Source organism: Bombina bombina, chromosome 1 (genome assembly GCF_027579735.1).
Source record: "Bombina bombina isolate aBomBom1 chromosome 1, aBomBom1.pri, whole genome shotgun sequence".
Taxonomy (NCBI): Eukaryota; Metazoa; Chordata; class Amphibia; order Anura; family Bombinatoridae; genus Bombina; species Bombina bombina.
This window is the reverse complement of record NC_069499.1, coordinates 798,672,373-798,690,031: the sequence shown is the minus strand read 5'-3', so window position 1 is coordinate 798,690,031 and position 17,659 is coordinate 798,672,373. Positions and strand designations below refer to the sequence as shown.

The following is a 17,659-nucleotide window of genomic DNA, read 5'->3' as shown; positions in this document are numbered from 1 at the left end:
GGAGCAGTAGCTAGACCTAATGGAAGTGCAATAAGCTGGAAGTACTGGGCCAGGAACGCAACCCTTAGGAACTTGCCATGTTCCCTGTAGGTTGGAACACGAAGGCAAGCAGCCTTCCAATCTATAGTAATCGTGAATGTCCCTCCTGAACTAAGGGAGGGCTGAACCTTATCGTCACCCACTGGAACTAGGAGACAGATAGGAATTTGTTTAAGCACCTTACGTCCAGAAAATGGGCGGAATCCTACCATTGATATAAGAGGATGAATTACTATCCCCAACCCTCCTTACGAGAGTTACTGGGACAAAACTCTGAAGGAGAATAAAACCTGCCTCTTACTTGCAAAGGCTTCCCTCTCTTTGTAGGAAAATCTGCCCTTGAAAAGACTTAAATTTGAAGCATAGCTATGACCTCTAGGACCCATAGATCCTGCATGTCCCTGAATCAAGCATCTGAAAAGAGCAATAGAGCTGTCCTCAACGCGATCCAAGACAGGACCTGCGACTGGCCTCTCCTGAAAACCTAGGTACGGCTGCCTCTGCTCTGCTTGGATTATTCCAGGACTGAGACGGATTACAAGAACACTTGGATTGCTCCGTGTAGCGAAGGTCTCTGACTCTGGGCTATAATAATAAACAATATGTTGTCTTTCAACAACGGTATAAATTAGGCATTCTGCCTGACAGGGCTGTGAAGGATGTGAACCCATGACTCTGTGTTTACTGTTCTGTTTGCTGATGTGAAGAATCACAGTCGGCTTCTCTGAACTGTCAAATCTTCCCCTCAGCAGAAGGCAAGATTAGGAAACAGAGGTTATTTCTGTCATAGGCATCCAAGGCCTGAAACTAAGTCCTAGCTTAGGGGCTGGGAATCTGTGACAGACACAGAAAAAAGAATCGGAAGCTCTAAATCCCTAATTCCTACTCTAAAATATCGAGGGAACAACACCTTGAATTGAGACAGAGATGCTTCAATAGAAGCCTCCCGAAAAAAGCATAAACTAAGTTTTTAGAATGAAAACATCCTTCAGAAAAGAGTTCCCACTATACAAGAGCTCTGAAACTAAACTATCCCAAACGGAATAGAACAAAATTAGACAAGTGCACAAAAAGTGATAGCCAAGTAGGGAAGTGGAAACACACAACCCCCACTAGAGCCCGGAACTGGGAATCTTAAAAACAAAAAAGAATAAACGAAAAGCATAGAAGCTTTATCGTTCTCCACCCACTTAATCAAATTTGATATCTGACTTAGGGCTCTGAGATTCGACTTGTAGATCAGTATGAGGAATCTCTAATACTGTCAAAACTTCTCTTAGACGCAAGCGCAGACGTGCTATTCTGAGTCGAAAAGCGAGATCCTCCTCAACCGGAGGACAAGAAGCATCCGACTCCGACCCAGAAGGCCTCTCCGCAGTCTCAGGGAGAACTGCATCTCTGGATGATTGATCGGATACAACCGTCATCTTACATGATGCTCCCTGATTAGGGGTGCATGGATTAAACCTTTGTTTGCGCGTAGCCGTATGAAGCAAAACGGCTAAGGCCGCAGACAGTGCCATATAGAACTGCGCAGTAAAGTTTGGTGGAAAAAGACCCCCTCCAGGCGGAGGAGCAGTAGTGTAAGGGGAAACTGTATGTGTAGGATCAGCTGAATGCAGGGAACACGCCTCGCGGGACGAAGGCTCCTCAGAGGCGGACGGCTCAGCAGCATCTGACCTCTCCACACTGGTAGATGAAAACACCCTGTTGCGGCATATGGAACACAATTGAGAGGGCTGGACTACCCGGGCCTCCTCACAATATACACAGGTATCAAATTCTGACGTAGAGGGAGCCCCCTCTAAAGATTCAGCATCCTCCATAACTAGGTAACTTTTAATGAGATAAAGTAACAGTAGGCACCATTACCCCCCAATGGCTGGGGCACTCACCACCTCCTATGACGCAGACAGATTAGAGACAATTCGTTCCTCTCCGTAGTCACTCAGTCAAGAACAGGAAATGGAAAACATGACCACACCCGGTCACACGGTGCGCAGCGCAGGAACCGCCCCTGCTAAGGAAAAGTGCGCCAAGTCAATAAAACTGTGCAGCTCCCAAAATAAAATTTCAACCTGTACGTTCCATATCAGCCTATGAGCCCAAAGCATCTCACACATAAAGCAGCATAAACCACATAACCAAATATGATTAAACACCCTACTGTTCAATAATCCCCCTAAGGAAATATTAACCCTTGATTAAATAAAGATAAAGGAGCCACACTGTGATCCTGTCTTCTAGCGTTAACATAAAAGTAAAAAAAAAAAAAAATTAAATGATCTTACCGGAATCTACAGTATGTCGTGGAACAGAAACACGGTCCTTCAAGTGTGACAGACTGTAGCATCGCTTCTGACATAGACTTGAGTGATGAAAAGCAGGCAGCGAAACTCGTCAACGCTGATTGCTTAGAAGCTGTTAATATGAGTGTGGATGGGTTCGCAGAAAGACTCTCCCTGCATCTCCAGACCCTAACTTTCATCAATGCTCTTACTGAGAGGCTGACAAGACAGGGCAGATATCCTTCCTAAGGAACTACTCCGAATCTTCTGACACTTCTCTGCCAACCTCCTGTGACGAAAGGCAAAGAATGACCGGGATATGAGGGAAGTAGGGGGAGTATTTAAAGGGACATTAAACACTAAATACACGCTAGATAGAATGATGCATTCAAAGAAAAGATTAGTCCATGAGTAACATGTAGATGTATTTTTTAAAGTTTCATTAGTTGTTTAAAAAGTGACAAAATAAGTGTAAAGTTTTAGTATCTATAAAACACTGGGAGCTGCCATGTTGTAACTTGTGTTACCTTCTCTGCTGTGGCCAATTAGGGTTAGTTATAATTAGGTCACTAGAGTGTGCAGCCAATGGTTGTGCTGGATTTAACAGTGTTCTGCACTTCCATTTCTAACATGAGCTGAAAAGCTCACAATTTAAATTACAGGCAAAGAGGACAAAAAAAATAATGAAAGTATATTGCAGAGTTGTTTTATTATATACAATTTATCATTTTATATTACCATCTCAAAGTGTTTAATGTCCCTTTAAGCCTTTGGCTAGGGTGTCTTTGCCTCCTCCTGGTGGCCAGGTTCAGTATTTCCCAACAGTAAGGAATGATGCTGTGGACTCTCCTCATATTAAGAAGGAAATACTAAGAGAACAAAGCAAATTTGATGATATAAGTAAATTAGAAAGTTGTTTAAAATTGCATGCCCTATCTGAATCATGAAAGTTTAATTTGGACCTTACTATCCCTTTAAGGGATACAATGTTTAGCTAAACTTCTACAAGATGCCATGTGTAGCTGCCTTTTGTGATGTGTAATTGATCTCTAAGTAACATTTTTATTCTCTACCCATACAGGGCTTCTCCAAGCTCCCCCTAGTGGGTCAGTACACAGTGCGGAAGCAGCCGTACAATAATCTGAAGCACAAGTTCCCTTGGCTCTCTGAAGCTGGTCTTAGGCTTCTCAACTTCCTGTTCATGTACGACCCAAAAAAGAGGTAAGATGGGAAATCTGGAATAATTTGAATAAGGATAGCTTGATAATTAAATAAGCTTAGTGGAGAATAAGTATAAAGCGCCTGAAAAGGCTGGGTAATAACTGGCCCAACGTACTGACCAGACTTCAGTATAGTATAAAAGCCCTTAATACATTAAAATGACGTAAAAAAGCCCATAATCGGGGATTAAATGTTAAAATCTTGATTTATTACAAATAATAATGACATAAAAATAGATATAAAACCAAAATAAAATACAATGATAATGAGATATATAAAATCCGGATCTAGTAAGTCTCCTAAAATGTTCAATGAATATCCAAAAAGCTATCCTATGGGTAAAATCCAGAAAATACTTTGAAAGTCACATAGTCACAAAGGGTATGTCCTCCAAATGTTGAAAATGGCAAAACTGAAGTGATGCAAACGATGAGAAAATCAAAACTGAAGTGATGAAAAAAATCAAATGTAAAAGGTATGTGAAAAAATGTGAAAAGATATGAAAAAATAAGAAAAAAGGCAAAAATAAGTGACTATATATATATATATATATATATATATATATAAAAACAAAACAAATGGTTAAAAGTATTAGTGTAAAAAAGTGATGAAAAAATGTGATGAAAAAATGTGATGAAAAAATATGATGAAAAAATATATATTAGTCAAAAAGTGTGTTTAGCCAAAAAGTGTGAGAAAAAGTGAGACCAAAAAACACAATCCTCCAGAAATGGTCCTGATATTGGTTATGTCTGTAAATCCTATTTGATGTAGTGTCCCAGTATCAATCCTATTTGATGTAGTGCCCTATAAACAATAAAATAACATAGTGTATTCCGTATAGATAAAATAACAATCATTAGATTTTTGCTTACCCAGTATCGACGCGTTTCGGCCCCTATGAGGCCTTTTTTCTTATTTTTTCATATCTTTTCACATTTTTTCACATACCTTTTACATTTGATTGTTTCATCACTTCAGTTTTGATTTTCTCATCGTTTGCATCACTTCAGTTTTGCCATTTTCAACATTTGGAGGACATACCCTTTGTGACTATGTGACTTTCAAAGTATTTTCTGGATTTTACCCATAGGATAGCTTTTTGGACATTCATTGAACATTTTAGGAGACTTACTAGATCCGGATTTTATATATCTCATTATCATTGTATTTTATTTTGGTTTTATATCTATTTTTATGTCATTATTATTTGTAATAAAAGATTTTAACATTTAATCCCCGATTATGGGCTTTTTTACTTCATTTTAATGTATTAAGGGCTTTTATACTATACTGAAGTCTGGTCAGTACCTTGGGCCAGTTATTACCCAGCCTTTTCAGGCGCTTTATACTTATTCTCCACTATTTTGACAGTCCATTTGAGGCCAGCTAGGAGGCCTCACGTATAAAGCATAAGGGTAACCACCTGTGGTGCTTATCTATTTGTCTTATCTCAATTAAATAAGCTTGCATATCAGAATGAAATATGAGCAGTCTGGAGGGGTTTGCTGGATCTTATGCACCATTAATATCTGTGTTTCTTAGAGATTGCATGTTTTCAGTAGAGTTTGTAGAGTTTCAATGCGGTGCCACAGTTATCTCATTCATTCTGCTTTTGTGCCTGTTTCAGAGCCACAGCCGAAGACAGCCTAGCAAGCTCTTACTTCAAGGAGAAACCTTTACGTGAGTGTTCTAATTCTTCCTCTGACAATTTTGATGGGTATTATAAAAAGTAGATGTGCAGATTTCTATGTTCAAATATGGCAGCAGACAGTGGTAGTCTGCTGTTTTCGTGACCAGGTTTATTTTTGTAATAGTGCAACACACACAAAGAGTTGATCTTTTACATATATTTGTGTGTTGCACTATTACATGAAAAAAATCTGGCTTTGAAATGACGCTTCCTGCTGCCATATTTGACATTCGCTTTCACAAACAAACGCCAAATGTATAAATCTGCACGTCTAATAAAAAGTTCTAGCATTCTGTAATATGTTATTGCAAGCTGAAATGGAACACTTCCACAGCTGATACCTTGTTCATTAGAGACAATAGAGACTGTCACAGGCAGCATTGGTTTTTGGGACATAAAATTCAGAATTAAACTTCCATGGCTCAGATAGAGTAGGCAATTTTAAGAGATTTTTCAATGTAATTATTTTATTACATATACTTTGTTCTTTTGGTATGCATTACTGGGAGCTAGCTGCTGATTGGTGACTGCAATAGATGAATCTTGTCATTGGTTCACTTGATGTCTTCAGCTAGGTCCCAGTACTGCAATGCTGCTCTGAAACTGACTTTAACTGTGCGTGTTTCTCCCTTTGCAGGGGTTAAATACACAGTTATAATCAAGTAATTCTGCAATAATAAAATGCTCTAACACATTAGGACATTTTCTTCCTTCACTTTTTTTTTAAAAAAAGGGGGAAGGCAGGATTTATCTAACAGGGAAGTCTTTCATTACAAGTTTTGTAAACAAAACGGACTATTAAACGACATTAAGGAAATGTTCTGTGCTAGAGCGTTTTCTTTTTGCACTATTGCTTGCCTATATTTGTGTTTAAACCACAGCAAAAGTTACAGTAAAAGTCCACTCCGGTGTGACAATCTACTTCCCCTGCTTGTAATTGGCTAACAGGCCTGTATTTAGCTTGTGATTGGCAGTACATGACTGCTTAGTAGCTGACTTTTATGTGTAGGATCAGCTGAATGCAGAGGTAACAGTTTTTCAATGCAAAAATTGAGTGATTAAAGGGCCAGTGCATGACCCAGCTGTGCAACTAGTAATGCTGATTTTATCAGTGGCAGTTTCCATGTGGGACCAGCAGTGCTCTTCAGAATATTGCAGAAAGACAGTTGATAATTGGGTTGAGTAAAGAGGAGAGATAGATTTGGGTATCAACATATATGTGTCACTTGAACTCAAAGGAGTATATACATTTTCCAATAGAGGATGAAAAGATAGAAAAAAGCAAGAGCCCTAAGACAGAGCCTTGTGGCACTGCTGGGAGAAGTAAAGAACTAGAGGATATGCTTTTAAAGGATACTAAACAAGTGGTTTGAGAGATAGGAATGGGCTGTGTCTCAGAAGCTAAAATAATTTAGAATTTGTAAGAGTTGAGTATGGTTAACTGTGTTGAAGCAGCAGATAGATCCAGAAGAATTCGTAAGGAGTGGTGTCTCTTTGTTTAGCTGATAATGGATCATTTGTTACTTAAGTAAGAGCAGTTTCTGTTGAGTTTTTTGGGCAGAAACCAGATTGTAGGGGATCAAGTTAAGAGTTAGTTGAGAGAAACTGAGTTAGATCATTATAGACCTATCATTCCAATAATGTGGTGGTAAAGGGATGTAAGGAGACTAGACAATAGTTAGAAGGGGTCAATCTAGGGCTTTTTTTAGGATTGGTGTGATTAACGCACACTTGAAATATATTAATCTTTAAAGATATGAGTTAGGGCAGGGGTTAAGGAAGCAGAGAGAGAGGGGAGAAGTTGTGAAGGAATATTGTTAAGTGGACACTTTGTGAGATGAGAAGAAAATAGGAGTGTGAAGACTTTTTCCTCTGTTACAGAATGGGAGGGTAGAAGGGCAGGGCTTTGAGGGGTATAAGAGAGAGAGATGTCTTATCTAATTTTCTAAATATTATTTTTGACCATTTGTTTACATGTTGCTGATGCGTTATAGTTCAAACAAACAAAAAACACTTTGCTACAATGTAAAGCAGTGAGTGTACAGCCTGTATAACTGTGTAAATTTGTTGTCTCCTCAAAATAACTCAACACACAGCCATTAATGTCTAAAGCATTGGTAACAAAAATTAGTACACCCCTAAGTGGAAATGTCCAAATTGGGTCCAGTTAGCCATTTTCCCTCCCTGGTATTATGTGACTTGTTAGTGTTTCAAGGTCTCAGGTGTGAATGGGGAGCAGGTGTGTTAAATTTGGTGTTATCGCTCTCACACTCTCTCATACTGGTCACTGGAAGTTCAACATGGCACCTCATGGCAAAGAACTCTCTGAGGATCTGAAAAAAAGAATGGTTGCCCTAGATGGCCTAGGCTATAAGAAGATTGCCAATACCCTGAAACTGAGCTGCAGCACGGTGGGCAAGACCATACAGCGGTTTCACAGGACAGGTTCCACTCAGAACAGACCCCACCATGGTCGACCAAAGAAGTGAGTGCACGTGCTCAGCGTCATATCCAGAGGTTGTCTTTGGGAAAATAGACGTATGAGTGCTGCCAGCATTGCTGCAGAGGTTGAAGGGGTGGGAGGTCATCCTGTCAGTGCTCAGACCATACGGCGCACACTGCATCAAATTGGTCTGCATGGCTGTCGTCCCAGAAGGAAGCCTCTTCTAAAGATGATGCACAAGAAAGCCTGCAAACAGTTTGCTGAAGACAAGCAGACTACGGACATGGTTTACTGGAACCATGTCCTGTGGTCCGATGAGACCAAGATAAACGTATTTGGTTCAGATGGTGGCAATAGTGTGTGGTGGCAACCAGGTGTAGAGAACAAAGACAAGTGTGTCTTACCTACAGCCAAGCATGGTGGTCGGAGTGTCATGGTCTGGGCCTGCATGAGTGCTGCCGGCACTGGGGAGCTACAGTTTATTGATTGAACCATGAATGCCAACATGTACTGTGACATACTGAAGCAGAGCATGATCCCCTCCCTTCGGAGACTGGGCAGCAGAGCAGTATTCCAACATGCTAACTACCCCAAACACACATCCAAGACGACCACTGCCTTGCTAAAGAAGCTGAGGGTAAAGGTGATGGGCTGGCCAAGCATGTCTTCAGACCTAAACCCTATTGAGCATCTGTGGGGCATCCTCAAACGGAAGGTGGGGGAGTGCAAGGTCTCTAACATCCACCAGCTCCGTGATATCAGCATGGAGGAGTGAAAGAGGACTCCAGTAGCAACCTGTGAAGCTCTGGTGAACTCCATGCCCAAAAGGGATGAGGCAGTGCTGGAAAATAATGGTTGCCACACAAAATATTGAGACTTTGGGCCCAATTTGGACATTTCCACTTCGGGGTGTACTCACTTTTGTTGCCAACGGTTTAGGCATTAATGGCTGTGTGTTGAGTTATTTTAAGGGTACATCAAATTTACACTGTTATACAGGCTGTAGCAAAGTGCCATTTCTTCAGTGTTGTCACATGAAAAGAAATAATAAAATATTTACAAAAATGTTAGGGGTGTACTCACTTTTGTGGGATACTGTGTGTGTGTGTGTATGTATATATATATATATATATATATATATATATATTTATTTTTTAAATAGCCTATTTTGCAGCAAGCTGGGTACTGGCAGACAGCTGCCAGTACCTAAGATGGCCACAAATAGGTAGAGGGGGGAGGGTTAGAGAGCTGTTTGGGGGGATCAGGGAGGTTGGGAGGTAAGGGGGGATACTACCCTGCAGTAACCTTTGGGGGTGGGGGAGGTAGGAGAGCTGTTTGAGAGGGGTCAAGGGTGGGATGTTTCAGGTGGGAGGCTGATCTCTACGCTAAAGCTAAAATTAACCCTACAAGCTACCTAATTAACCCCTTCACTGCTGGGCATAATACAAGTGTGGTGCGCAGCGGCATTTAGCAGCCTTCTAATTACCTAAAAGCAATGCCAAAGCCATATATGTTTGCTATTTCTGAACAAAGGGGATCCCAGAGAAGCAAAATGGGTCTAGATCAATACTTTGGGTTGTCTACTAAAAAAAAAATATATAGTTTTGATAGGTAAAAAAAAAAAAAAAGGCTCTATTTCTGTTTAAATGTAGTGATTGCAAAAATGCTAAAAATGCTCTGGTCTTTTGGGGAAGTTTTTGTCTGAAGTGCCCGGTCCTTAAGGTGTTAAGTATGCTCTTTATAGTTTTTCCTTTATTCCCTTATTAACAAGTTAATAATAAAAACAATTCTAAAAGTAGCAGATGCTGATAATTACCATAAAATTAAGGATTTTTGTTTTCTAGTGAAGAAACCAGTGGTATGAACTATGTGTATTTTAAATTTTGAATGTATAACCAATGGCACTGAAATCTTTAGTCTATTTAAAGGGACACTGTAGTGCAAAAATGACATGTCATTTTTCATTACTTTTAGTGGAACTCTGTTTAACTCCTTTGCGAGGGTTTGATCAAGCTCATTCCCCTCAGCTGCTGATCTTGCCCATAAAACATCTGGTTAGACAAATAGTAACAGAAGATGCCGCCAGTTACCAGCTCTAACAAATTAGAGCGTTTCATTTTTTTTACTGACACTGTCCCTTTAAGGGATACCAAAGATATTTTCAATTATCTCTATAGTAAGTAATCGTGAGCTTTACAGATTGTAACCGTATTTACACTAACTACTCAACTATATAGCATATTTTTGAAGATCTCTGCATTAAACTATTTTCAGAGTTGCACACCATTCAGAGAATTGCTGTGAATATGTTGTAAGAAGTATTACTACCTGCCCACGCTCCAGATTTTATTACGTCATTTCATGTAGAATACCAGAAAACTTTGAAATGATAATTCTTAAAAAGTATTTAATATCTAAATATAATAGATGTGTGATCACCTCTACAATCCAGTATACACTAAAATAATAATTTAGAAAACACATAAAAGAATAAACATACTATATAGAGTTTAATACTGCCAGTCTTAAGATTTTTTGTTTACGAAAATGAGTATTCTAAGAATCTCCCTTCTGAAGTAATGGGGAAATATTTCCCACATCTATTGATATGGAAAAAATGGCTTCATTAAAGGGACACTGAACCCAAATTTTTTCTATTGTGATTCAGATAGAGCATGCAATTTTAAGCAACTTTCTAATTTACTTCTATTATCACATTTCTTCATTCTCTTGGTATCTTTATTTGAAAGGCAAGAACGTAAGTTTAGATGCCGGCCCATTTTTGGGCCGTTCTTGCTGATTGGTGGATAAATTCACTCACCAATAAACAAGTGCTGTCCAGGGTCTGAGTCAAAAATTGTCTGGCTCCTTAGCTTAGATGCCTTCTTTTTCAAATAAAGATAGCAAGAGAACAAAGAAAAATTGATACTAGGAGTAAATTAGAAAGTTGCTTAAAATTGCACACTCTATCTGAATCCCAAAAGAAAAAAATGGTTTCAGTGTCCCTTTAAAGTATTTGGATCTCTTTGGCTCACATGACAATGTGTATCACATATATCCATTGCACATGGACTGCAAGAAAGATTTACCATAATATACTAAAGACCAAACATCTGTGGTATTCTTAGCAAGCAAAATTGAACCTCTGTTAAACTGCTTTAAGGTTTTGATCATTTAGACAAACGTTCTGATTTGTTATACCATGTTGTGCATCCAAGTATTACCTCATATTAGAATAAAGCTGTCTACATTTTTACGCATCAGTCAAAAGATTGTAATACCATCTTTTTAGTTACAAAAAAAATCCATGAGCTGTGTATACATTATTAGAGAGAGTACTATTAAAGCTATTTTACAAATCTTTTTTTTTTTTTTTTTTTTTTAAATTTCTGTTACTTTGTTCTCTCCTCACCTGCAATTGCCAGGTATATAAAGGAAGCTGCAATATTTATCTTCTGAGCCCATTGGGATTTATAGACTGAGGTGGCGAGGTAAACTGCTTAAGCAGCAGTTCAGGGGATACATTGTGTAGTGTAGATTAGACGTAGCCGCATGGTATGGTGAGAAATGGTACAAGTAGGTGTGGCTGTTTACTTTCTTTACTTGATATGTATAAGACATAATGATAAGAAAATAAGTTTACCTTTAATTTTAATTTTTTTGTTCAAATTAGTAAAATAATGCATTATTTTTTTATTTTTCTCGGTTTCTAATACTGGCTCTTATGCATGTTATAAGTTTGTATGAGACAAAGAGGAGGAGGATAAAACAGAATTTATGTTTACCTGATAAATTACTTTCTCCAACGGTGTGTCCGGTCCACGGCGTCATCCTTACTTGTGGGATATTCTCCTCCCCAACAGGAAATGGCAAAGAGCCCAGCAAAGCTGGTCACATGATCCCTCCTAGGCTCCGCCTACCCCAGTCATTCGACCGACGTAAAGGAGGAATATTTGCATAGGAGAAATCATATGATACCGTGGTGACTGTAGTTAAAGAAAATAAATTATCAGACCTGATTAAAAAACCAGGGCGGGCCGTGGACCGGACACACCGTTGGAGAAAGTAATTTATCAGGTAAACATAAATTCTGTTTTCTCCAACATAGGTGTGTCCGGTCCACGGCGTCATCCTTACTTGTGGGAACCAATACCAAAGCTTTAGGACACGGATGAAGGGAGGGAGCAAATCAGGTCACCTAGATGGAAGGCACCACGGCTTGCAAAACCTTTCTCCCAAAAATAGCCTCAGAAGAAGCAAAAGTATCAAATTTGTAAAATTTAGTAAAAGTGTGCAGTGAAGACCAAGTCGCTGCCTTACATATCTGATCAACAGAAGCCTCGTTCTTGAAGGCCCATGTGGAAGCCACAGCCCTAGTGGAATGAGCTGTGATTCTTTCAGGAGGCTGCCGTCCGGCAGTCTCGTAAGCCAATCTGATGATGCTTTTAATCCAAAAAGAGAGAGAGGTAGAAGTTGCTTTTTGACCTCTCCTTTTACCAGAATAAACAACAAACAAAGAAGATGTTTGTCTAAAATCCTTTGTAGCATCTAAATAGAATTTTAGAGCACGAACTACATCCAAATTGTGCAACAAACGTTCCTTCTTTGAAACTGGATTCGGACACAAAGAAGGCACGACTATCTCCTGGTTAATGTTTTTGTTAGAAACAACTTTCGGAAGAAACCCAGGTTTAGTACGTAAAACCACCTTATCTGCATGGAACACCAGATAAGGAGGAGAACACTGCAGAGCAGATAATTCTGAAACTCTTCTAGCAGAAGAAATTGCAACCAAAAACAAAACTTTCCAAGATAATAACTTAATATCAACGGAATGTAAGGGTTCAAACGGAACCCCCTGAAGAACTGAAAGAACTAAATTGAGACTCCAAGGAGGAGTCAAAGGTTTGCAAACAGGCTTGATTCTAACCAGAGCCTGAACAAAGGCTTGAACATCTGGCACAGCTGCCAGCTTTTTGTGAAGTAGCACAGACAAGGCAGAAATCTGTCCCTTCAAAGAACTTGCAGATAATCCTTTCTCCAAGCCTTCCTGAAGAAAGGATAGAATCTTAGGAATTTTTACCTTGTCCCAAGGGAATCCTTTAGATTCACACCAACAGATATATTTTTTCCATATTTTGTGGTAGATTTTTCTAGTTACAGGCTTTCTGGCCTGAACAAGAGTATCAATGACAGAATCTGAGAACCCTCGCTTCGATAAGATCAAGCGTTCAATCTCCAAGCAGTCAGTTGGAGTGAGACCAGATTCGGATGTTCGAACGGACCTTGAACAAGAAGGTCTCGTCTCAAAGGTAGCTTCCATGGTGGAGCCGATGACATATTCACCAGGTCTGCATACCAAGTCCTGCGTGGCCACGCAGGAGCTATCAAGATCACCGATGCCCTCTCCTGATTGATCCTGGCTACCAGCCTGGGGATGAGGGGAAACGGCGGGAATACATAAGCTAGTTTGAAGGTCCAAGGTGCTACTAGTGCATCTACTAGAGTCGCCTTGGGATCCCTGGATCTGGACCCGTAGCAAGGAACCTTGAAGTTCTGACGAGAGGCCATCAGATCCATGTCTGGAATGCCCCACAATTGAGTAATTTGGGCAAAGATTTCCGGATGGAGTTCCCACTCCCCCGGATGAAATGTCTGACGACTCAGAAAATCCGCTTCCCAATTTTCCACTCCTGGGATGTGGATTGCAGACAAGTGGCAGGAGTGAGTCTCCGCCCATTGAATGATTTTGGTCACTTCTTCCATCGCCAGGGAACTCCTTGTTCCCCCCTGATGGTTGACGTACGCAACAGTCGTCATGTCGTCTGATTGAAACCGTATGAACTTGGCCTTTGCTAGCTGAGGCCAAGCCTTGAGAGCATTGAATATCGCTCTTAGTTCCAGAATATTTATCGGGAGAAGAGATTCTTCCCGAGACCAAAGACCCTGAGCTTTCAGGGGTCCCCAGACCGCGCCCCAGCCCACCAGACTGGCGTCGGTCGTGACAATGACCCACTCTGGTCTGCGGAAGCTCATCCCCTGTGACAGGTTGTCCAGGGACAGCCACCAACGGAGTGAATCTCTGGTCCTCTGATCTACTTGTATCGTCGGAGACAAGTCTGTATAGTCCCCATTCCACTGACTGAGCATGCACAGTTGTAATGGTCTTAGATGAATTTGCGCAAAAGGAACTATGTCCATTGCCGCTACCATCAAACCTATTACTTCCATGCACAGCGCTATGGAAGGAAGAGGAACAGAATGAAGTATTTGACAAGAGTTTAGAAGTTTTGATTTTCTGGCCTCTGTCAGAAAAATCCTCATTTCTGAGGAGTCTATTATTGTTCCCAAGAAGGGAACCCTTGTTGACGGAGATAGCGAACTTTTTTCTACGTTCACTTTCCACCCGTGAGATCTGAGAAAGGCCAGGACAATGTCCGTGTGAGCCTTTGCTTGTGGAAGGGACGACGCTTGAATCAGAATGTCGTCCAAGTAAGGTACTACTGTTTGTGAAAATTCTTGGAGCAGTGGCTAATCCGAACGGAAGTGCCACAAACTGGTAATGCTTGTCCAGAAGATAACCTTGGGAGACTATTTCTAGTGCCCAAGGATCCAGAACATCTCTTGCCCAAGCCTGAGCGAAGAGAGAGAGTCTGCCCCCCACCAGATCCGGTCCCGGATCGGGGGCCAACATCTCATGCAGTCTTGGTAGCAGTGGCAGGTTTCTTGGCCTGCTTTCCTTTGTTCCAGCCTTGCATTGGCCTCCAGGCTGGCTTGGCTTGAGAAGTATTACCCTCTTGCTTAGAGGACGTAGCACTTGGGGCTGGTCCGTTTCTGCGAAAGGGACGAAAATTAGGTTTATTTTTTGGCTTTGAAAGACCTATCCTGAGGAAGGGCGTGGCCCTTGCCCCCAGTAATATCAGAGATAATCTCTTTCAAGTCAGGGCCAAACAGCGTTTTCCCCTTGAAAGGAATGTTAAGCAATTTGTTCTTGGAAGACGCATCCGCTGACCAAGATTTTAGCCAAAGCGCTCTGCGCGCCACAATAGCAAAACCAGAATTTTTCGCCGCTAACCTAGCCAATTGCAAAGTGGCGTCTAGGGTGAAAGAATTAGCCAATTTGAGAGCATGAATTCTGTCCATAATCTCCTCATAAGAAGAAGAATTATTATTGAGCGCCTTTTCTAGTTCATCGAACCAGAAACACGCTGCTGTAGTGACAGGAACAATGCATGAAATTGGTTGTAGAAGGTAACCTTGCTGAACAAACATCTTTTTAAGCAAACCTTCTAATTTTTTATCCATAGGATCTTTGAAAGCACAACTATCTTCTATGGGTATAGTGGTGCGTTTGTTTAGAGTAGAAACCGCCCCCTCGACCTTGGGGACTGTCTGCCATAAGTCCTTTCTGGGGTCGACCATAGGAAACAATTTTTTAAATATGGGGGGAGGGACGAAAGGTATACCGGGCCTTTCCCATTCTTTATTTACAATGTCCGCCACCCGCTTGGGTATAGGAAAAGCTTCGGGGGGCCCCGGGACCTCTAGGAACTTGTCCATTTTACATAATTTCTCTGGAATGACCAAATTCTCACAATCATCCAGAGTAGATAACACCTCCTTAAGCAGAGCGCGGAGATGTTCCAATTTAAATTTAAATGTAATCACATCAGGTTCAGCTTGTTGAGAAATTTTCCCTGAATCTGAAATTTCTCCCTCAGACAAAACCTCCCTGGCCCCCTCAGACTGGTGTAGGGGCACTTCAGAACCGATATCATCAGCGTCCTCATGCTCTTCAGTATTTTCTAAAACAGAGCAGTCGCGCTTTCGCTGATAAGTGGGCATTTTGGCTAAAATGTTTTTGATAGAATTATCCATTACAGCCGTTAATTGTTGCATAGTAAGGAGTATTGGCGCACTAGATGTACTAGGGGCCTCCTGAGTGGGCAAGACTGGTGTAGACGAAGGAGGGGATGATGCAGTACCATGCTTACTCCCCTCACTTGAGGAATCATCTTGGGCATCATTTTCTCTAAATTTTGTGTCACATAAATCACATCTATTTAAATGAGAAGGAACTTTGGCTTCCCCACATACAGAACACAGTCTATCTGGTAGTTCAGACATGTTAAACAGGCATAAACTTGATAACAAAGTACAAAAAACGTTTTAAAATAAAACCGTTACTGTCACTTTAAATTTTAAACTGAACACACTTTATTACTGCAAATGTGAAAAAGTATGAAGGAATTGTTCAAAATTCACCAAAATTCCACCACAGTGTCTTAAAGCCTTAAGAGTATTGCACACCAAATTTGGAAACTTTAACCCTTAAAATAACGGAACCGGAGCCGTTTTTATATTTAACCCCTTTACAGTCCCTGGTATCTGCTTTGCTGAGACCCAACCAAGCCCAAAGGGGAATACGATACCAAATGACGCCTTCAGAAAGTCTTTTCTATGTATCAGAGCTCCTCACACATGCATCTGCATGTCATGCTTCCCAAAAACAAGTGCGCAATAGAGGCGCGAAAATGAGACTCTGCCTATGATTAGGGAAAGCCCCTAGAGAATAAGGTGTCCAATACAGTGCCTGCCGGTTATTTTACATAGTTCCCAAGATTAAAATAATTCCTCAAGGCTATGGGGTATAAAATATGCTTATATATAAATCGTTTTAGCCCAGAAAATGTCTACAGTCTTAAAAGCCCTTGTGAAGCCCTTTTTTCTTTATGTAATAAAAATGGCTTACCGGATCCCATAGGGAAAATGACAGCTTCCAGCATTACATGGTCTTGTTAGAATGTGTCATACCTCAAGCAGCAAAAGTCTGCTCACTGTTTCCCCCAACTGAAGTTAATTCCTCTCAACAGTCCTGTGTGGAAACAGCCATCGATTTTAGTAACGGTTGCTAAAATCATTTTCCTCTTACAAACAGAAATCTTCATCTCTTTTCTGTTTCAGAGTAAATAGTACATACCAGCACTATTTTAAAATAACAAACTCTTGATTGAATAATAAAAACTACAGTTAAACACTAAAAAACTCTAAGCCATCTCCGTGGAGATGTTGCCTGTACAACGGCAAAGAGAATGACTGGGGTAGGCGGAGCCTAGGAGGGATCATGTGACCAGCTTTGCTGGGCTCTTTGCCATTTCCTGTTGGGGAGGAGAATATCCCACAAGTAAGGATGACGCCGTGGACCGGACACACCTATGTTGGAGAAAAGTAATTTACTTATGCTTAGCTTGTTGGTCTGTTGATTCTATGTATTTAATAATGTTTCTAAGACTGAATAACTGTTTATGTATCTCTTGTTTGTAGCCTGTGAGCCTCAGCTTATGCCGACCTTTCCACACCATCGTAACAAGCGGGTGAGCAGCACAGGGGCTGAGAGTCAGAGCAAGCGTTGCAAACCGTGACCTGCTTCCTGCTGCTAATTGTTTTAAGAGAAGAGATTCCGTCACCACTGTTAAGTCCAGTGTATGTGAATAGATATTGGAGTTTATGCTAAGTGCACTGAACAAAGGGGATGGAGCACAAATCCCTTAGACAAGCTTCAGCCATGATTTGCTCATGAATCTGTGATTCAGACACCGGCATGGGCAGTTTTTTTTAGTTATCTCAAAAAGATACACAGGTGCTGGTACAGTACTGTGTTGCATGAGTAATGTGAGTATACCAGAGTCATGTAAATACTTTTATTGTAAATGAACTTGGGAAAATATAAAAATTTGTTTGATGTTAAATAAAAGAATAAATATTTTTTTTTAAGTTTGTGTATGGAATATTTTTTTTTTTGTTATCCAATAATACTGGAACATGTAAGCACTGATATGTATAAAGTTGCAAGGTGTTGGTTATGAAGTGTGGGAAAAACTAAATTTATGTTTACCTAATAAATTCATTTATTTGATGGTGGTGAGAGTCCACCAGCCATCACATGTGGGATTCAACTCCAATCCACTAGACGGC

General features: G+C 40.5%; 1 protein-coding gene across 1 annotated transcript in view; it reads left to right on the top strand.

The window, feature by feature from the left end:
• Positions 1–17,458, top strand: part of CDK10 (cyclin dependent kinase 10) — an 83,729-nt gene extending 66,271 nt beyond the window's left edge. Inside the window, exons 11-13 of the mRNA XM_053699363.1 lie at positions 3,409–3,548; positions 5,179–5,231; positions 17,009–17,458. Of these exons, the coding sequence (XP_053555338.1) occupies positions 3,409–3,548; positions 5,179–5,231; positions 17,009–17,106 (291 nt within the window). The 3' untranslated portion in view covers positions 17,107–17,458. The remainder of the gene's footprint in view (positions 1–3,408; positions 3,549–5,178; positions 5,232–17,008) is intronic.
• The last annotated feature ends 201 nt before the right edge of the window (positions 17,459–17,659 follow it).